This window comes from Anastrepha obliqua, chromosome 1, assembly GCF_027943255.1.
Source record: "Anastrepha obliqua isolate idAnaObli1 chromosome 1, idAnaObli1_1.0, whole genome shotgun sequence".
NCBI classification, from domain to species: domain Eukaryota; kingdom Metazoa; phylum Arthropoda; class Insecta; order Diptera; family Tephritidae; genus Anastrepha; species Anastrepha obliqua.
In genome coordinates, this window is record NC_072892.1 from 184,621,305 (window position 1) to 184,643,360 (window position 22,056).

Genomic DNA, 22,056 nt, shown 5'->3' on the forward strand with positions numbered 1-22,056 from the left:
AATCCCCAATTCCTTTAATCTAACATTTTTGTTATTTTTCATTTTATCATAGATGAAACAGCTGGTTTTGAACTCTGGTTTCCCGCCTACAATTCACGTATCGATATATTGGATGTTCTACCTTCGGGCAATTTTCTACAAGGCAGCAGCATAATTTGCACGAATCGTTTGCAAATGGACCATTCCTCACGTTCGGAGCTAATTAATAGCTCAAGCAGTTCACGATCGTGTTCCGCAACGCGTCAAAATAAAATAAATATGCTTTGTTGTTGCATAATTGATGATAGTATCTGGATTGGTGATGCGGCTGGGAATTTGCACTCCTATAGGTATATGGTGAAAAGTGATATAAATTTTGTTAACACCATATATAACAAGGACTTATACTTCACAGCACTACAAACTATGAATACATCTTTTCGTACATGCTAGATCCAACTATAAAATCGCCAGTAATAAGTCTAGTCTATTTGCGTAACATTGAGCGCGTCGCTGTCGGTTTGCACAATGGACGTGTATTTTTAGTGGACTCCACAAAGATACCAACAAATTGTGCATTTGCTGAGGGTTCGTTTGTGTTAACGGAAATTTGTTCCGGTCTTATACTACATAGCGCCTGTTCTGTCGTCATTGACGAGTAAGTAAAGTTTAAGTATTGAGAAGGAATCGTTTCCCGTTCATTTATAGAACATATCCTAAAATTATTTTGTATATTCTAAGTAAATATGAACTTTGGTGTGGTGAAATGGCTGGAAAAATCAACGTTTTTCCTTTGAGCAAAACGGGTGTTTGTGGTCACCAAGCACTATGTCACAGTGAAGAACCTAATGCTATTGAGGATGTAAAGGTGGCTCGTATGTGCGCGACAGATGATTTTGTATTTTCTTGCCTTTATCCTGGTTTTATGGTATATCAGTGGAGTGTATGCAAGAAACAAATCGAAAACAAATTGGATTGTTCCAAACTCTTGCCTTGCTCGGAATCGTTGAAGAGCATAGCTATAGATGAGCACCTGAGCTTGATTAAGTGTCAAATTTCTGCGTTGGCTTCACATGGCAATGAGTTGTATATAGGTACGACTTGGGGATGTTTGATTATTACCGAAATAAATACGCTGCGGCCGATAACTGTTTTTCGCCCATATGAAAATGAGGTAGCTTGCAGTACTAACCTACACCTTATTACTGAATTAATTTCTCACATAAATTATTGAGTAGATTTACTTAAATTATTTTATAATTTTTCCAGATAAAAAGTATTGTTGCAGTGCCCCATCCGAATTTCCCATTAATTGCTACAATTGGTCGGCGCTATCGTTCTCTGATATCGCGATATATGGACACAGTGGATGGCGCGAATGCGCAAGGACGAGATGCGCGTTCGTCATTTCGTGATATGGATAATCATATTCATGTTTTGCTGTGGAGAGCTAAAAATTGGGCATAGTTTTAATATGAAAAAATAAAAACACTTGCATAAAGGATATGCGGCGAAAACAATTTGCAAAGCTTTTTAACTAGAAAGTTAACCTAAACTTAATTATTCGATTACTAAAGCATTTCAAATATCTAATTTTTTGTCACATAAATATGTATATGTTTGTATGTACTTACAGTGCAGTATTTCATGCATGTGCATAATAAAAACTTTCGAATCTCTTTGTCATATATTTTTCCATTAGACATATTTAAGTATTTATATACAAAATTTGCTATAAAGTTACAAAATTGTCATTTTAAATAAGCTATTATGAGCCAAGCTTTATATGTTTAATAAAAAATATAATAAAAATATGCCCTAAATACACCAATTATTATTTCAGTGATTTAGTTTGTGGCTCAATTGATGGAGGTGAAAGTGAGGTATTGCGACTACGTGAATATATTGAAGCGGTGCTTTTAAGAATACGCGTATGACTACTAAAATCAAGCGCAAACTTTAACTCCTCCAAGAAGGCTTCTTTCATGGGCACCTAAAGGGGTCGATAAATGGTTTTATACTGTTGGTTACATATCTAATTTTACTCACCTGATAATGTTTTGCTTTTGCGATGATGTAAACAATCCAGCTAACGATGCCATAAATAAAGGCAAGGACACTTCCCACTACCAAGACAATATAAATACCCATTAAGTTCTCCATTTTTAATTTAGTTTGAGTTTCTCCCTGCTTACCAGACTGTAAATAAAGGGTAACATTACAGTATCTTTTTTAGTGACAGACCATTTATTTCTTAATATTAACAATAACTGCCTTCGATTAGGCAATCACTTAGCGATTGGCGAATGGAACAAGTCTACTTTTTCTCGTAGACTTCTACGAGTATTAGTTTCACCAGCATACCTGCATACATGCTTCGTTCCCACGACAGTCGGTTCTACGTTACCGGAACGATCCGGACTAGGTTGTTTAGTTATTATTAGTCCTTTACTTTGAACTATGTACGTAATTGTTACTACTCAACGAACAAAACTAACACTTATAAGGCTCTCATCATGCCCCTCCTAACGTATGGCGCAGAAGCTTGAACGATGAGAACATTCGATGAGGCGCCGCTTGGAATGTTTGAATAAAGATTCTGTGGAAGATTGTTTGACCTTTGCACGTTGGTGAGGGCGATATCGTAGGCGAAGGAACAATGAGTTGTATGAGCTTTACGACGACATAGACATAGCACAGCGAATAAAGATCCAGCGGCTACGCTGGCTGGGTCATGTTGTCCGAGTGGATACAAACGCCCCGGCTCTGAAAGTATTCGATGCGGTATCAACTGGTGGTAGCAGAGGAAGAAGGAGGCCTCCTCTGCGTTAGAAAGATCAGGTGAAGGAGGACTTGGCTTCACTTGGTGTTTCCAACTGGCGCCGGTTAGCACGAGAAAGAAACGACTGGCTCGCTCGGCCAAAAGCGCGTAAGCGGTAATTGCGCCAATCAAGAAGAAAAAGAAGAATCTAAAAAAGTAGACGGCACCTTCTCCGAAAGTAAAAATAGGGAAGCATACGTATTTACTATTTGAAATTTTGAATTACGATATAAGCAATTTAGAAAGTCCTCCAAACAAACCCTTACCAACAGTGAACCGATACAATAGGAGACTGTAATTCTCAAGAACTGTGACGTTTGTCAAGATGCCAGAGACACTCCAAGATGTAGGAAAGTGGGAAAGTTGTTGGCAATCTAGAAGTCTGGAATTTTAAGTATTCATAATTCATTTTGTTAAAATTAAGATACGTACGATATTATACCAAATTTCTTATTCTCAGAAGCTTAAAAGAAATCTATGGGCAGATAATTATGAATAGATTAATAATAAAAACGATTAGTACATTAATATTGTGCCTAAAACTCACAGTACAAATATTGGCTCCGACTTCATTCCACCACTTATTCTTCATTTTTTCTAAGGAGCCTTGTTCTTGTAGTTGAAGCAGCGCGTTGTTGAATTTGTCCCGATAGGGCCAATCTATAGTGAAAAAGGAATTAGGTGTATAAATGTGTTGAAAAAAATATTGCATATTTGTCCTCACTTTTTCTCATAGCTATTCCATAGCCTTTTTCATCCAATGCATTACCAACTTTTCTTAAATGACATAACCGCATCGTATTGTATTCAATTGAAGTAGATTCCATAAGGAATGCGTAGGATCGGTCAACCCGCTTAACACCATCCATGTTGTCATTGGTCAATAAATCAGGATGGCTGTTTAGAAATTTGTTCATTTTTACATGGCGAGGGTCTTCTGATTTCTGAAACAGTCAAGGGCAATTATAGGGTTATACAATCTCAGTGGAGAAGTCAGCGTTGAGTCTGGGAGGAAGAGTGCAATTAACACAAGGCTCACTCAGCCATAGTAATATCCGAGAACTAAACGGTAGCTCGGTATAACATATGTATGTCGTGGCCCTTCTTGACGGATGGTTATTCTATTCACGTACATTGAGTCACGTATACGAGTATTGTTGGCATTGAGTTTTGAAGAGGCTTGTCGTTTAAAAGTCATCAATCACAGGTTCAACTTCCAGAAATTTCTAGATTTTTCAGAAATCAAATTCGTTCTTTGCCATAACATTGCAAGGGGTAGGGTAAAGTGAGAATTTAGGAACGAGAAGATAGAGGGGTGAGATTGGTTTGAGGGCCATAAAAATGTCGAATGACTGCTTACGGTTGTGGTACTGTAGGTAAAAAGGGATGTACGGAAAACGGAAAGAACATCCACTATATTAAGACCATTGTTATTGCTCAAATAAAGATTTCTTTGATACTGATTGTGACTGTAATGTAATCGGACCAAACTTTGCCTGTTACTGATAAATGAATGAACGAATTGCTTTTTATTTGATAATATTTACCTGACGTGGTTGATATAATATTGTGAAGCGGCCCTTATGCATCTTTGTTTAAAACCCTGTGCAAATATATGAATCATTTCGATCCGTATACCAAGAATGTAAGTCTCATTGCATCACCTTCAATATATTGGGCTTGCTTGCTCATCCGTAAGAAAATGATATGCCTACTGCCTCTCGGCCCTGCACCATAATAAATACGATCAGTTCGTTATGTAAATTGGTTCTCTCGTATTAGGTGGGAGTAGGGCAATCGTTGGGATTAAAAAATTCGAGATTGTAAAACAAACTTATTAAGTTGACCAATTAGAATCTTAAATAGTATATTATCTTTTAATATGTGAGTTCCCCTTAAAATGTTTGAGTTAGTCACTCGTTTCGGATACGTATATGTATGTAAATATATAATTGGATATTATATAATTAACTCGTTGTTGGGTGTTTGGGCTAGCTCCTCCTCCTATTTGGGTTGATGCGTGACTAACATTCGGTAGTGACCAGGTTTCAAACCAGCTGCACGAACACTACAATTATATAAAATATTTTTTCTAATAGCAGACGCCTCTAGAAGGCCATGGCAAGCTTAAGGAACTCGGCGCAAGTATTTAATGGAAATCCCGCTTGGCGTGTATTACTTACCTCGAAAAATTCTCGCGTTGAACCCACTTTTTTGGCACCGTATAACACACCATGCTTATTTTCAGCAAGATCATCTATGGAATCAATAAGACTTGTTGGGTTTTCGATGGTTAAGAAAGCGGCCAAGTTCGCTGTGTAGGTTGAAACCATAAGTAAAGTAAAAAACCACCAAAAGGAAGCGACAGTGCGGGTTGAAATGGCTCTAAAATGTGAATGCAGAGAAAATGAAATATCGTTCACAAAACAATATTTCAACTTACATACAGAAGTGTAATAAGTGACCATCATTTAACCTAGCTTAAAGCCATAGCGGTATAGCTATAAGCTTAGTGTATCTTATATCTAGTTAAATGCAAATTTTAGAAAAATAAAGGTATTAAAGAATTGCATTTATAAAATTTTAAACAGTTTTCTCTTTAGAAAATGTCATTGAGAAAATAAAGTCTAGAATGAATAGATGCCCAAGCGGTTCTTCCAGTGCTACAACCGGTTTCTACTCTACAGGTTTTGGCAACGGGTGGCTATCAATACTCGTCAGGAAGGGAGCTAGAGCACAGTTTGTAAAATATTATCAAACATTCTGCAAATTATGGAACTCAAGTTGTGCCCGAACAATATCAAATATCAACAGAGTACCTCGATTCTGTTATAAGACCTTAATTTACATATAGGACTAAAAGAACCAGCAGATAACGAACATATGTATGTACCTCAACTGGAAGGGTTTTTATTTTGAATTTGATAGAGAAATACTTAAACTAATAACATCTTTGATAGATTTGTGACTACGAATACCAAACAATGGCGCTGGAGAGCCTATTTAAATCGAATTGTACTTTATGTAAATAGGGAATACGCAATAAGCACTTTTTTAGTTAATTAGAAGACTCCGGTTATTTTGGTGTGTACCGGTTACCGTGGTGTATAGCGCCATATAGAAGTGCTTGGGATGAATTCATTAAGGCCTTTTTCAATGGACTGCAGTAGAGAGGCAGACGCATTGTTTAAAGGAGTATCGGCATTTTAAAGGGCCGGCGTATAATAAAACAGGCCTCTTAAAATAGCAAGGTTTGTAAATATGTGCGCTGCTTCCTACAATGTTTTCATTGATTTTAGAATCTAGACATTGCTAATGAAATGATGGACATAGGTTTAGATGATGAAAATCCACTTTATAGAATTTGTTAGATCATAAGAGATCAAATAAAACTTTATTTGACAATTTGAGTAACTGGCTATTGCATTGATTTAATAAATAAATTTTGGAATATTGCATTTGAAGTATCACAGGTAGTGGTCTACATTATGGTATCAAAACGGCACGTAAGTGCTACTTGAAGTGTACCTGGGGTACTCTTGCCATCGTATCTACCCTACCCTACCACTTGGGAACATAGGGCTTCAACAAAACATTTAAATCTTATTCTGTTAACCGCTGTTCTCTTTACGACATCCCACGTTTGATCAACTGGGTTAGATCGCCTCCAAGTATTTCGTGGACGACCGGGTCGTCTGTGTCTTTGTGGGTTCCATTCCAATGCCGTTCTGCAAATGTTTTCTCTGTCCTTTCTGAGAGTGTGCCCGATCCATCGCACTTTACGACCACTTATCACCTTTTTGATTGGATCCTGCTCGGTGATCTGCCACAAGTCCGTATGTCGGATAGTGTTCGGCCAAAAAATTTTACATATTATTCGAAGGCATTTATTTGTGAAGCTTTGTAGTTTCTGCAATGCTTCTCGACACCAGCCACGTTTCACTGCCATATAAAAGTGTGTTGAAAGGGTTGAATACTCTTGTTTTAGTTTTTTCCGAGATTTGTCTATTTTTCCAAATTTACGCAGCTTTACGCAGACGGTGTTCTGCGTCTTCTTCAGCTCCACCATTCGTTGAAATTATGCTAACGAGATAAATGAAACTTTCAACATACTTCACCGCACAAGTAGTGACTATTTATTTATTTATTTTCTAATTTTCACTTTTTTTTAAGTATAATTCATTCTCCTACAAAAAGCATATAAAACCAATTTTCAAACTTTGAGTAAATTTGAAAAAATTTCAACAAAATCTTCCACTTTTGATTAAGAGTTTTTAGAAAAATTTCAGGTGTGTAGTTTTATAGTCCATTGAATTTTGAAGTGGGTCAAAAGTCACATTAATTTTTCAGAATAGATTTGCTGGCGGTCTTATGTCTTTTCTCCAACACCGTCAACAAAAAAAAAAAAAATATGCCAAAAATCAACCCGATGTTTCAGCCTCTTGAAACTTGAATTTTCAATTTCCACATTGAATGAACTATGAAACTATATACCCGGATTTTATCTAAAGATTTTTAGTAAAAAGTTTGAAATTTTGATGAAAATTTTTGGAATTTTTTAAAATTTTGTACAAAATTTAAAACTTATACGTTATATGGTTTTGTTGTAGTATTAACTATGTTATTATAAAAAAATTTTTGAAATTAAAAAATAAATAAATAGTAAAAGTTTTGAATGCACTCTTCAAAATCATATCGTTGTTGCTGTCTCTGTCCACTGAATCCAGAACGTTCACGTTTTCAAATATTGAAAATAACTCCTGCCTTCAATCAAGAGCTCTTCACTAAATGTCAGCAGCTTCTCTTTATAGGATCCACCAGATGTTCTTTTGCTTAGAAGATCTTTTGAACGCAAGTTTTTTTTTCGCCTAATATTTTTGATAGAAGATTCACCAGTCAATAATACTTTTTTATTTACTGTAACAGATATAAATCTTCTTCCACATTTCACATTTTTAATTGGTGACCTGCATCATTTCGAGACTTTGGCAGCTCATCTCATAAGCGGCTGGAAGTTCACTCCCTGTGCGCAGTTAGGCATTAAATTTTTGCCAAATGTTGGTGTTGGTTTATGAACTTCGCCATCACTTCCTTCTGCTTTGGGCTTAATGTATTGTAAATAGACTTGAGTTTGTTTACAATAATTTTAGTTCACTTACTTTTTTTTTGCCTTTTCATAATTCCGAATCTTAAGAAATAACGTACGCACACGCATGTAATAATCCGATAAATGCATTTTTCAGTGACGTTTTGCACGTTTACAGACATGAAAACTCGAGACGGCGTTATGCAGCACACAAGACATCCAACAGTCCATCTCTTGTGTACTAGTTATAAGTTCGATAATAGTTTAACACTTACTTGTGATATTGCTAATAAGGAGGTCGAGTTGGCCCGAAATGTGATGCGGGAGGATGGATTCCTGTATTTAATTGAAGTTATATCGAAAAATAATCGGAAAGCATGCTACTTAAAATAAATAAAAAATCCAGACACGATTGTTTTTCAGAATTTTTACAGAGAAGCCATCCTCTATAGTAATTAAAGTCAGTTGATTACCTAAGAAAACATGTTGGTTAGACTATAGTCTAAATGAACTTCCTAGTGCCGCTAGACACGCATATATGGTACATACTTATATATTAGCACAGAAAATACAATTAAGTTATGGTTAGAAACGAAATACAAGAGGAAACACTTATTTTTTACTCACTTTGGCTCCATTTCGGAACCTTGCTGCAGTAAAGCACCCGTAGTAAACCACAATGAGTTGCCAATAGTAAATTGATTTACTAATTCAGTCGGTTCCTCAATGCATGGATAGGGATTGTCCCATTCTGAAGGAGAAAGACGACCCAATATAAAGAAGCTGAATGAAACTAATAGAAAGGAGAGTCCCAAAAGCCACCACACATCTTGGGAGTATGGATCCATGAATGTGAAATACGCTGGTGGAGCTTTTTGTGCTTTTAAATGTAAAATTGCAATACCTAAAAGAAAAAGTTATTACAAAGATAATTTTTTATTTTAATAGTTTAATTAAAGGAATTTCTTACCCAAATTCATGAATGGTATAGAAAAATCGACCACCTGTTGACGTGCAGCTGTTATTGTTAAATCTGTTATTGCCAAGTCTGCGTTCTTCATAGTAATAAAAATATAAGAATTAGATTCAATTGCTTGACATAATCAATTTACCCCCGTAATGATTTCCTTTAGCATTCCTGTTGTTGTGTTTGTAGAAGCATTATATGATCCATAGTCGTTGCCACCGTTTTTTAAAATAAAATCGAAACCCAACTTTGCAGCGAGCTCCTGAATAAGATCGACTCCATATCCTTCATACTGACTATTGCCTTCCAGTTTTTCATAACTATCCACTAGACTAGCATAGGGTTTGTTCTAAAGTTGGTTGAAATATAAATGAGAATGAATGAGAATGGAATTGAAGAAAGAATTTGAATGCATCAAAAAGATGTTATGTGCGTAATTTGTACATTTGTACATACATACACATCCAAACATACGAGGTGTGTCCAAAAAATAAGGTGAATTTTCAAATTTCGCGGGCTACGTACAATCGACTTTCGATTTTTTTTTATGTTTTATCCGATGAAAATGTTGAGAAAGTAAGAAAATGTTTATGGAGATTCGTCGAATCACAATTAAAGAAGTTGCTGAGGAAGTCCGCATATTAGTTGGCTCATGCAATCTTTTCGGAAATTTTAGCATGAAATGTGTGGCAGCGAAGTTCGTTCCAAAATCAAAATTTGATCCAAATTTGCTTAAAAGGGTCATAACTGGTGACGAATCATGGCTATATGGTTATAAAATCAAACCAAAGCCCAATCGGCCCGTTGGAAGGGTCCAGGAGAGCGAAGATCAAAAAAAGCATGCCAAGTTCGATCAAATGTCAAGGTTTTGCTCACTCTTTTCTTCGATTACCATGGCGTAGTGCATCAGGAGTTCTTACCACAAGGTCGTACGGTGAATAAGGAGCATTTAAGTTATGCGCCGGCTCTTGCATCATGATAATCCACCTGCTCACTCATCTTTGCTTGTGAGAGGTTATTTGGCCAAAAAAAACACCGTTACCATGCCTCAGCTACCGTATTCAACAGATTTGGCCCCCTGCGACTTTTTCCTGTTCCCAAGATTGAAGAGACCCATGAAAGGACGGCGTTTTGCGACGATTGAGGAGATAAAAACCAAATCGAAGTGCATATCAGAACTGCGTCGAGGATTGGAAAAGAACCCTGGCACAAGTGTGTTATATCTCAGAGGGCTACTTTGAATGAGATAAAATAGAAATTGATGAATAAATAAATATTTTTTGAAAAAAATTCACCTTATTTTTTGAACACACTTCGTACATATGTATACTATATAGTACATGAAATTTTTATGTGAGATTCATATGCATGCGCGGAGATATTTGTGAATCTCTGACAAAGTAACTTCTTGGACTTGAAGCAATATTTAATTTTGGCTTTATTAATATTAATAGATTCATAAGCTATTGCTTCTGATGATTATTAGTTTAGATGCTTATTGCATTATAATCCAGGAATTTAGCGCTTGACAGGAAGAAAGTATCAAATCGGGAAAAGTTGTTCTGTCAAGAGGGTAGAGATATGTATGTATGCATGGATCCATGTACATACGTCCATGTAAGCACAGTCATGTGTGGAAAATATGGGCCAGCATTTAAAAATTTCAAATTTGCAGACGCAATTCTCATATACGAGTACGTGCCATAAAGAGACAATAACCCGTATGAATAAAAACCTGAGCACCTGCGGAGGATGTTCCTGCTATATAAGTATACAGAGGTTGGTTTGAGTAATTTCTAGCATTTGCTAGTATTGGGGTAGTAATGTGAAAATAGAAGACTTAGAAAAAAATTGATTTGTAAAAACGTACATATTTACATACATAAATTCACTTTATTTTCCATTCAAACTCCAGATTCCGAGGAAGAATTATTCGAAAATCGAGTTGGTATTAATTTATAAAAAAATGCGGGTAATTTATCGTAAAGGAGTCCTCTCCTCTTAGAAAAACTAAAAAGAAGGTACATCAACTGCGTCTTCAAATTCCGTCTCAGGGGTAGGAAATTTTATACGTTTTATGCATCATCAAAGATAATATAATATTTGAAATTGTAGGTTGAGTACAGTCTACAATACTTCCTATACTTAATTGATAACCAGAATCCCCCAAACTTCTTAGAAAAAATTCAATTTTTCTTTTGTTAATTAATGCGCCCCCTATTGTTCGTTATAAACACCGGGAAAATGATCAGTCATCCATGGCACATTTTCTTCACTAAATCTGTGGTAAAAGTTACTTATTGCCTCACAAATTTATTTAATTTTGACCATTCATACTAATGTACCTGTAAAGTTGTTTTTATAAAACTCCACTTTCATCCTTCTACCTTTCGAGTGAGAGCTAGATTCATAGTTACATTATGTTTTTACTCCTGTATCCTCTAAACCAGTGGTCGCCAACCCGTCGATCGCGAGCTACCAGTAGCTCGCAAAGGCAATGCGAGGCGCTGTCACGTTGCAAAAAATCCAAAAGTCTGAAAATCATACCAGTATTAGCAAATTTCAGAAATTTTCATAATAAATAGATAAACAGCGGCAACACTGCGGTAAGCGATTTCGCGCCGACAAACACGACGCGAAGTCGCGTCTCCGTTCTAGGATCGGCTGGAACCGATTAGCGTGTTCGAGAATTTTTTGGCTTTATATATACGCCATGATTCAATTATTAAAGGTTTGCTCAGTAAACAGCTTTCTCGTTCTCTCTTGACAAATCGGCTCCCTTAGCAAGAAACTGTGTTGCTAACTCAAGAAATTGTAAGTAAAAGTGGAGCAAAAGTAAAATTTGTAGAACAAACATAACCGTTGGCATTAGTGGTGGGACTATTCGAATAAAAATTATTCGAATAATAAAATCTTTTATTCGAGAGGTATTCGTAATTCGAATAATATTTAGTCGAATTTTTTATTCGTTTATTCGAATAATGCTATGCTATGCTACCTCACTATTCGAATACCTTCTGACGTTATACCTTACTATTCGAATACCTTACTATTCGAATACCACCTCACTATTCGAATATTTTTGGTAAATATTTACTTAGATTAGCGGACTACTAATCGGTTTCTGTACAAGTGCATGTACCTATGTATGCAAAGTCAAAAACCACGCAAAGGCTTATATTAAATGAAAATACTACCTACTTTTTATTGTGTCGGAGCTTTGTTTTTGTTTCATATTTTGGTAAATATTTACTTAGATTAGCGGACTACTCTTGCTTGAGGCGTGAAATTATTTTCTTTTAGGTTTTTTGCTTTTCGCAGTACTATTATATGCACATACATATACTCATATACTCTACCTGCTACTGACTGACCTAAGCCCGATAAACGAGTGCAGACAGTCCTACGACCATGCATACGCTTAGGTAACTGGCGATGAGAAATATATAGATGGACATTTCAGGCAAACTTTTCTTTGGGTTGAGTTTAGTTGGGGGAATTTCGATCGCTTATGTATACATATTTCCTTTGTATTTCTTTAAATCCCGCGCTTAGATCACTCATTAACAATCAAGAACCTCAAGCAAGAACGTTCAGCCAATCTAATCATCAATCAAGACAAATAAAAAAAATAATAATAATGCCCAGAAGCAAAGTTTGGCAACATTTTACAATCGTGGAAAATACCGGTGAGGCCTCCTGCAATTATTGTGGTGATATGCTGAAACGTATGGGATCCACCACTTGTTTATGGAACCATTATAACTTTAAGCATAAACTCAGTTATGGAGTTGATAATCAACCGGAACCTTCGAGCAGCCGTGCTACAGATGATTCAGAAGAAGGTAAGGTATTCGAATAGTGAGGTATTCGAATAGTAAGGTATTCGAATAGTGAGGTATTCGAATAGTAAGGTATTCGAATAGTGAGGTGGTATTCGAATAGTGAGGTATTCGAATAGTAAGGTATTCGAATAGTGAGGTGGTATTCGAATAGTGAGGTATTCGAATAATGAACTATTCCAATTATTTGAAACGAATATTATTATTCGTTTTATTCGAATACTGTTTATTCGAATATTATTCGAAAATAATCTCACTCCTAGTTGGCATCATTGCTATTTGATTTCTTCGAATTCGCTGACATTTGAATTTCTGAATTCGTGAATTTGAGTAAGTTTTTAGTAAATTCATATTATTTAATAAATAAATTATAATTTTACATTCATTAGGTTATTTCCGTGCTAATTTGAGCCTTTTCCTTTGGCTGCTTGCAACAGAAGCTGTTTTTAACCGTTTTCCTGCGTCATACAAACACAAACACGTAAGTTCAAACTAATGGCCAATAGACTTTGTAATTATATAAAGAGTGAACCTTTTCGTTTGCAGGTTTCCAACTGCCCGTCTACAGAGCCACTCATTCCGTGCTTAACAGTGTTAAGTGAATATGTTTGTAACCGTTTTCCTGCCAGAGTGCAGCACAACCGTTTTGCAAGTGCGACATACAAACACAAATACGTAAGTTCAAACTAATGGCCAATAGACTTTGAAATTATATAAAGAGTGAACCTTTTCGTTTACAGGTTTCCAACTGCCCATCTACAGAGCCACTCGTCCATGTTCCGCAAGACGCAATAAAAAGAAAAAAATGGTCCGAGTCCTGCGGTGTCGAATTGCAGCCTGCTTCAAAACTTTGCTCGCTACATTTTACTGCAGAGGATTTTGTATCTAGGGCGAATCGAAAACGGTTGAAATTATCTGAAGATGCTTTACCCAGTGCTGTTGAAAGTACATATTTGCAGTTGGAATGAATTAAATAATAATTCTTCCAAATTCGTGAATGTTTCAACCCAAACCGAGTAAATATTTATATAATTTAATTTCACAGCATGCTTTTTTTAATAAATGAAGTTTGTTCTCTAGATCATATGAAGATTGTCGAGTATCATTTCTTGAAGCAGAAGTAGAGGAACTTAAAAACAAACTCGCTCAATATCAGAAGCTCGAAACTAGTGTGCAGTCCATTTTTACGGAAGGACAGGTGTGTAAATTAAAAGATGGCGACAAAAACGTTCACAGGACTTGGAACGATATTTCTTCCGCTATTTCTTTGCATGCAGCCGGGCCAAGATAATTTGTTTCCCAGATAATTGCACAAAAGAAAAAACCTTATGAAGACGGGGAAATCATAAAACAAGCATTTTTGGAAGCTGCAGATTCTTTATTCGCCAACTTTAGAAATAAAGACGAAATAGTGTATGCTATAAAATCTATGCAACTTTCTGCTAATACAGTGATGAGGCGAGTAGAAGTAATGAGCAATGATATTTTTTTTACAGTTAAGAAGTGACTTAGATAACTGTATTTATTTTTCACTGCAACTGGATGAATCAACAGATGCTGTTGACACCTCACAGATGGCCATATTTCTCAGGATGACTTTTAGTGATTTTACAATTAAAGAAGATCTTTTGCAGTTTATTCTACTCAAAGGACATACTACTGGGCTAGAGCTGTTTTCTCATTTAAAAAATCTCATCTCTTCTGAGAAAATTCCAATATCAAAAAAGGTAGGCCTGACAACTGACGGTGCTCCAGCTATGGTGGGTTGTGATAAGGGGCTCGTGGCGCTATGTCATAAGGATGAAAGTTTTCCACAATTTCTTAGTTATCACTGTATTATACATCAGCAAGCATTATGTGGAAATTTTCTAAACTTGAACAACGTTATGAAACTGGTGGTGAAAATTGTGAACAAGATTAGAGCTCAAGCGTTACAAAGAAGATTATTTAAAACCTTGGCTGATGAAATTGACTGTCAATACGGAGAGCTACTTCTTCACTCTGAAGTGTGATGGTTAAGCAGAGAGCGAGTGCTCAAACGTTTCAATTATGTCCTGCCTGCTATAATCCAATTCTTCAAAGAACGCGATGAACCGATTCCTGAACTGGAAAATTCGACTTGGCTCAGAGATTTTGGTTTTCTTGTGGACATTACAGAGAAATTAAATGAGCTTAACTTGCAGCTTCAAGGCAGGGATAAAGAATTAGCGGAAATGATTTCTGATATAAATGCATTTATTACAAAACTTGAATTTTGGGAACAAAACCTAAAAAACCGCGATACTAAGCATTTTCCTATTCTTTCCGAAAAGATATCCAAAAATCTATTAGAGCAGTAAATATTATATGGAAATAGTTTCTAACTTGAAGGAAAACTTAAAAAATCGTTTCAAGGATTTCAGCAAAATTGCTTTAGTGACGCGATTTGTTGTTTCACCCTTCATGGACATTGATATACAACAGTTTGCAACTTGTGTTATGAACAACTTTGGCGAAGACAAAATTGCTTTAGTGACGCGATTTGTTGTTTCACCCTTCATGGACATTGATATACAACAGTTTGCAACTTGTGTTATGAACAACTTTGGCGAAGACAAAATTGCTTTAGTGACGCGATTTGTTGTTTCACCCTTCATGGACATTGATATACAACAGTTTGCAACTTGTGTTATGAACAACTTTGGCGAAGACATTGCTGTGACATTGCCATGACAGAAATGGAACTGATTGCTTTTCAAAGTGACTTTAAAATCTTTATATAATAATGTACTATTACTGTTTTGTTGTTTTTTTAAGTCGCTTGTGATTTGCCATTATGACTGCAAAAAATTTTGTTACGATTGATAGGTGTGAACATGGATGTAGTTATGCATAAGTATAAGCACTATTAGTCATAAGTTTATTATATATAGAACGTATATTAGTAAAATAAATACATGTATTGTATGTCGAATATAACTGTGTATTATTTAATTTATGTTGGCTTGTGCAAGTAGCTCGCTGTTTATTTCAAAATCTTGAAAGTAGCTCAACACATTAAAAAGGTTGGCGACCACTGTTCTAAACTGTAGCATACTCAAACATTCTCTACATAGTACCTACATACGTTCTCGGGAATGCTAGCAACATTGAAAGCACAGAGTTAGAATGTCTGAAAGATTCACGTGCTCAGGTGTTTATTGATACAGTTTGCTTGAAAGCGGAGACCGTATCATTTTATTAATAAATGTAATGCAATGTCAATTTGTACGTATAAAATTAGTTGAAACATTTACCGGCACGTTTAATAACACTATAAATGTTTTATTTGCCAGTGAGTTATCAACGTTGTCTACGATTGAATTCGTTTGCGCTACACGTTTCATGGTAAGATTGGAGTTTTCATTCCATGTTCCAATTTTTAGAATTCCGGATGGCTGTAATTCAATTACATCTAAAGAATAGCCTTTGCGTATATTGCCTTCAAAGTAGATCGGGCCTGTCAAAGTCCTTTCCTGCAAATTGAGCTGTTGCGAAAGGAACCAAAAAAATATTTGATAAATGGTTGAAGTAATTGAGTAATATGTAAAGGCACAATATAAATACAACTTAACGGAGCAAATACCGTTCTCATGTAATTCTTGAACGTGGAACCATCATCCAGAACACTTTCACTGCGATCGCTGCAGTTCATGGCCACTGTCTGCACCGTTAGATATTTGGTAGTTTCCGCAAATAGCTGAACAGAGTCGTATACTAAAGCCATGGAAAGCGTTATAGGGCAGGAACCTGAAATTTATGAAAACCAACAGTAATAAAAATATTAATTAAATTTAAACTATAGTTGTGCATACATTTGTTTAATATTTATCTTAATTTACGTGCCTACATATTTTATTAATTAACACGTCTAGTGAAACTAGATAATGAAAATGAAATGTATTCATTCATTTTTTATTAATTAATTCTTCAATATTTAGTTCGCGTTCATATCAACTAATTCTGAAGAGATCTGGTTAGCGACTTGATTGCTGCTTTAGAGAGTTGTTTATGCGGTGTGCGTGTTGCTTTGGGAAGTAAACTAAGTATCCATATAAGAACGTTTTGCTACGTTGGCTACAGACGTTTTGTTATCGCTAGAAAACTGCTCGACTGATCTAGGGTTAATATACATATTCGTACATAAACTAAAGCTAAATATTTAATAATATACATGCTTCAATATAATGAGCAGAATCAAAAAAGAGGCAACTTAGACATTTGGATATTTTCTTTCAAAGTCTGAATTGCTATCTCTCTTCGTTTCGTCGCTATTAAGAGTTGCATTTTATCCAATCACATTTGCGCCACTTTGACTAAGGGCTATTTTGCTCCCGAGAATCACCCATAGAGCTTCTGTTAAACAAATAAATGCGGACTTATTTAAAGTGTCTATTTGCTTATTTTTTCATATAAGTTTCAGTTCAACAGAGTTAAATGAAATATGTGAGAACGAAGAGGTTTTAGAGACTCAAAAAAAAAAAAACGGATCGACATTAATTTTTTTTAAGTTTTTTAAGCTATGCGGCTTGGTGAGTATTATTTAAAAGAGCATCAACAACTTTTCGTTATCGAGACTACTAAAGAAACACGGAAAGTCTTCTCAGGTCAAAGTTAAATAAAATTAAATGTAGTCCAACTACATATATGTATGACATAGGATGTAACATTTGCTTCCGGTTTAAGAAATCTGCATATATGTACATAATTAAAAAAAAGGGAATAAAATATAATATATTTGTTATACACAGTGATGACCTTCTGATTGTTCTCCTGTGATAGGCCTCCGGGAGAATTTTAAAAATATTTAAATTAGTAAATCTCTAAAAGCGGAGTTGATAGAATCGAAAAAATAATGGAAATATATTCAGCTTTATTTTGCAATTTTAGTGAGGCCCGAGCAAAACTGTTTGTAATATAACAAAAATTGTTATCTAAGAAACATTAATTGTTATTTGGATCATAATTTAACTAACAAAACCAAAAGCGGTTGAAACAAAGCTAATGCCGATATTTCTGACTTCCCCACATCTTCTCCCCGGGCTTCTTTCTAGGCTTCAACAGGTCAAACCTGTATCTCTCCTCTTGCTGAGTCAGCGCTACTCGCTGTACTGGTCAGTTGTCATGTAAACTGTTGTTGCATTTTCCAAACGCCCTTTCATCTAAATACATTCAATAGTATTTGTTATGCTTTTAGTTACAATTCATTTAACAATATACTTGTATTAGTTCATTCGTTTAAAGTTGAAACTTATCTACTTGTATTGTTTTATTTCAACTATGAACTACTGTACTTATACCTACCATTTCGTAAATCTTCTGGGGTGGAAATGTACCCCATCTTTTCCATAATCCTTTGAATGGCGCTTTGTTTCGGAGAAAACATTCTAAAGCTTGTTATGTTCGCCTCGGTGTATTTAAATTCCTCAAGATCGAAAGCGTGAAAATCTAAATTACCGATAATATACTTATAGTCCTCATTTATAATGCCAACCTGTAGAGCCTAGAATTTACATAGTTATTTTAATATAATGTCTGATATTCAATTTAAGTGTTGCATATCAATCGGGACCTTATTATATCCTTATATCTTAATTTTTAAATTTGTTTTCTGACTCACCTGTCGCAAAAATTCGGGCATAGTGTCTGAAGAGCCAACAACTACGATCTGATTATCTCCAGATTTCCTCACACGTCTCAGTACTGTTTTATAATCGCCATTTAATTCTATGTCATAGCGTAAAACCGTTATGGTTGGACCGTTATTACCATAGAATGACATAAGACCATTGAGTATAGTAAGGTATTCAACTGGAGATAGACACGAGAAAATATATGTATGTAAATAAGAAACAAGTCAAGAAGTAAAAACGTAATACAAGTTATAACTAAAGAGTTTAATATAAAAATCATTCCTCTTACCAGATTCATATAAAAATATGAAACGAGACCACTCATACTCTTTGAGTAAAAAATATAACGCTTTTGAGAAGTCTAAGGGATGAGGATATAAGTTAAAAGCCTCCGAGTTCTCATTCATTTCTGAAAAGAAATAGGGTACATCCTTGGCATCGCAAATCGTTGTCAAATGTTTGGCGGTATGTCGCGAAGAGGGACCAAAAACCCCACCCACGCCATTCTGCAAGAAAATGTTTATCTGTAGATAAATATACTAAATAAATGTCGTAATAGAGCATTCTTGTATACCTGCAACAGCTTACATAATATTTTGTAAGCTTGAAAGGAATCGCCGTAACTAACTTCCTCTTTAATGGCTTTTAGCGGCGTTCGTAAGTGGTCATTGACTACCTCAATTGCGTGTTCAAAAATAACCCCCATACGATCGGTATATTGGTCAGTAATTAAACCTATATATGTTAAATTAAAAAATATTTTATAAATATTTATTTCAATGATTGATGGTGCTTATTCAAGTATAAATTATGGCGCCGTTAAATTACTAGCCAGTTTTATGAAAATTAACAGCATATGTGTATCATCATTTCTTATCTCTAAAAACATTGGTTTTATATGATCTTCCAAGATGTTGCTTTAGAATAAATCCTGTAAAAATTTAGATTCTTTCCGATTTCACTATTTTTATTAAAAATACGGCTCTTAAAAATTATTTGTCGATTCATGCCTGAGTTTTGAGAACGTCAAGATATCGATGTTGAAGGTTATTCGGTAACACATTGCGCTACAGCAGCAATATTCTCAACAGAACGTCTAGTTTTTGGCCTGCCACTACTTTTTCTACCCTCAACATAACCAGCTTCTTGAAATTTGTTCACCAACTTTTGAATTGTCGACTCATTCGAACGATTATTTCCACCAAAAAATCACCAATTCTGCGAAATGTTCTCAAAGATCGACCATTTTCATAATAAGCTTCAATAAATTGACAAATGTTAAAGATGACATAAAAAAGGCAACGTTTAGGAATTATTCACTGCTGACATCTGGGCGTCACTTTTGAAATACCCCTTATTAATTATACTAAGTATTATTGAATTGTTGAGGTTTTTGAGCACCTAACACCAAATATGATGTATAGTATATGTATATGCTAAATGTCAACTTGATATTTGAGGTTCAGTGTTTCACTTTCATTGTTAGAGCCTCCTTTTTTCTCAATGAGTTCCGACTGAATTTAGATGTTCAAGAAAACTATCGGTTTTTATCAAGGTGGATCTATTAAATGTTGTATCGGTTGAAGCTGATTTTTTTCCTTTGCCGTGTACATTAGTCAGCATAAAATGAAATGACGAAAAACCGTTTCTTTCGCACCATCATCATACTTATGCTTCTAGCTTCAACTTCATATCGGCTGTGCAAAATAGTATGTGGAGAAATGGAAGTTTCTTTTAAATGCGAAGCAACAACATCTAATAACATATTAAAGCACTTTTGATTACACGTTAATTGAACACGAACGTACATATTCAGCTTTTTTGTTAAAATAATGACCTTTATTGTAAACATCAACATTCATGGACACATCTATATGATTGGAATGGTCACGTAGAATCTTTCTATTAACAATTTCTGCTGCAAAATGAAATATTTTTTATTTATTTTGGTTAAATTGACAGCTGCCAGTTTCACAATTCTTTTTTAAGTTGAATCAAAAATGAGTTTAAAATGAACAAATAATTAATTTCCCAAAACACCAACACTAAATTCACTCGTATTAATCAATTTTTATATTCACTTTCACTAAATAACCTGCCTGAATATTTTATTTGAATCTTTTTATGCCGCTATATAAATTATAACTACATATGTATGTCTATGCATGAGATGTAGATTTGTATTTGGTATAAAAATAGCGTATTATTCTGTATTTGAGAAACCACATTTTTTTTAATTTTTTACCTATTGGTATTGGTTCAAATACGCCGTAACTATTGCCTTCATAACTCCTGCCATCACTTGAGTAGCGACTATCCTGTGCGGTGCAGTACCGCACATTATGCACCAAAAATATGAAAAATAGCGAAATATTACTTTTGAAATGCATCTTTCAATTCACGCAACTAGCTAAAAGAAACGCCTATCCATAAAATTCTAACTTTAGAGCATTCCGTTTGTTGCGGCCATGTGCCTCGAAGAGAAGAAAAGCAGCGACTATTTCATGTTTTCGATTCGATGAAAAGCCACGCGCCAATTCGAAAATAATTTTGGAATATTTAGAAATTGTTTTGTGAAGAGAAATGGAGAGCTTTTGGTTTATATTGTAGTTACAGTTACACGCAAACCATTTTCTTATGTGCAAAACATAAGCACACATATCGATATTACCTTAGCAGAGCTTTCAATTACTTTTATGTTATCCATACGTGACTACATATAAATATCAAAAATAATAAGGCGTAAACAAAAAGAAGAAAAGGAACGGTTGAGAATATCGACCTAAACGTTGATGGGATGATCGACTGAGGGGAGGACTAGATTCTCCTCAGTGTGTAGCGCATTCCACAAGTAGATAAATAAAGAAACAGCCGACCTATTTCAACAGATGTTGTCTTTAAGCACTCTAGATTGTTGGAGATGGTTTACCTCTATAAAATAAAAAATAAAGAAGGCCTAAAAAATAGGTAAAAGTTTAACCTAGTACAATGTCCTGAACGAAATCGAGCCAAAATTTGGCGGGTATTACAAGGCAGCTGAATCTTCTCGCCTGCAATGAGTGGTGGTTGAAATCCGATAATGGCTTTCTTGGGTCGGGAGTTTAGGAAGGCGGTAAAAGGCTCTCGATAAATGACGCTTAATGTCTTTCTATATACTCTTCGCTTTAGTAGTCTCAGTAGTGCTTGGTCCTGGATCTCGAAGAGAGGTGTAGTCGAAGGGAGGTGGCTGTGCCATTAGCAAGTGACTGCAGGGGGGATTCCTAGGGTAATACCTAGCAGCAGCTGGTTGTGCATTTTACCGAGCTCCTTAATCGTGAGCATGGAAACCTCGTTCCAGGGGAGACATCAGTTTTTATTTAGGAAGCCTCCCGTGGCTGTCCTGATAGCCGTATTTCGACAGGTATGAAGCTTTTTCCTCTGCGAATCACAAGTGTCAGGCGACCATATGAGTGCAGAGTAAATAAGAACTGACCGGCAAATTGCTTTAAATGTCGCCAGCAACACAACAAGAAAAAGTCGCAGGAAGCCAGAACGGGTGAATACGGAATGCAGTTTGGCGGCGAAAATTCCGGATGAATGTGCTAGTGCATTATCCTGGTGAAACAGGACTTTATTTTTCGCCAAATGCGGCCGTGTCTCCTTCATTTTTTTATGTCTAATAACTCACTGTAGTATTTTCCAGTGATCGTTCTTCCTGTTTCTAAAAAATC

At 35.5% G+C, this 22,056-nt stretch overlaps 2 protein-coding genes across 9 annotated transcripts in view; one reads left to right on the forward strand and one right to left on the reverse strand.

Annotated features, from left to right (window-relative positions):
- Positions 1-1,677, forward strand: part of LOC129244024 (leucine-rich repeat serine/threonine-protein kinase 1) — a 32,467-nt gene extending 30,790 nt beyond the window's left edge. For all 4 annotated transcript variants that reach the window (XM_054881634.1, XM_054881624.1, XM_054881614.1 and 1 more), the window contains exons 22-25: positions 53-329; positions 395-637; positions 721-1,153; positions 1,249-1,677. In XM_054881634.1, coding sequence (XP_054737609.1) covers positions 53-329; positions 395-637; positions 721-1,153; positions 1,249-1,446 — 1,151 coding nt within the window. In that variant the 3' untranslated portion in view covers positions 1,447-1,677. The remainder of the gene's footprint in view (positions 1-52; positions 330-394; positions 638-720; positions 1,154-1,248) is intronic.
- LOC129244051 (glutamate receptor ionotropic, kainate 2) lies at positions 1,655-20,825 on the reverse strand. Of its 5 annotated transcripts, XM_054881666.1 has the most exons (16): positions 20,592-20,825; positions 18,921-19,081; positions 18,636-18,852; positions 18,334-18,524; positions 18,018-18,216; positions 16,300-16,463; positions 15,971-16,201; positions 8,999-9,202; positions 8,857-8,941; positions 8,514-8,790; positions 4,984-5,185; positions 3,525-3,744; positions 3,348-3,460; positions 3,243-3,275; positions 3,067-3,182; positions 2,094-2,178 (listed from the first exon to the last, which is right to left on the reverse strand). In XM_054881666.1, the coding sequence occupies exons 1-15, from the start codon at positions 20,734-20,736 to the stop codon at positions 3,102-3,104; spliced, it is 2,523 nt and encodes an 840-aa protein (XP_054737641.1). In that variant the 5' UTR covers positions 20,737-20,825; the 3' UTR covers positions 2,094-2,178; positions 3,067-3,101. The 5 variants fall into 5 exon arrangements, with proteins under 5 accessions (XP_054737634.1, XP_054737646.1, XP_054737641.1 ...); XM_054881659.1 differs by lacking the exons at positions 3,067-3,182; positions 3,243-3,275 and adding an exon at positions 1,655-1,972 and having other exon boundaries at positions 2,029-2,178; XM_054881671.1 differs by lacking the exon at positions 3,067-3,182 and having other exon boundaries at positions 2,068-2,178; positions 3,233-3,275.
- Between the last annotated feature and the right edge of the window lie 1,231 nt (positions 20,826-22,056).

Excerpts from the sequence above, each read along its gene's own strand:
- LOC129244051 (XM_054881659.1), bottom strand. The coding sequence starts at position 20,736 with ATGCATTTCAAAAGTAATATTTCGCTATTTTTCATATTTTTGGTGCAT. Across the intron at positions 18,217-18,333 it reads TGCCCGAATTTTTGCGACAG|GCTCTACAGGTTGGCATTAT; the intron begins GTGAGTCAGAAA and ends TGTAAATTCTAG. Across the intron at positions 9,203-15,970 it reads TAGTGTTATTAAACGTGCCG|AACAAACCCTATGCTAGTCT; the intron begins GTAAATGTTTCA and ends AACCAACTTTAG.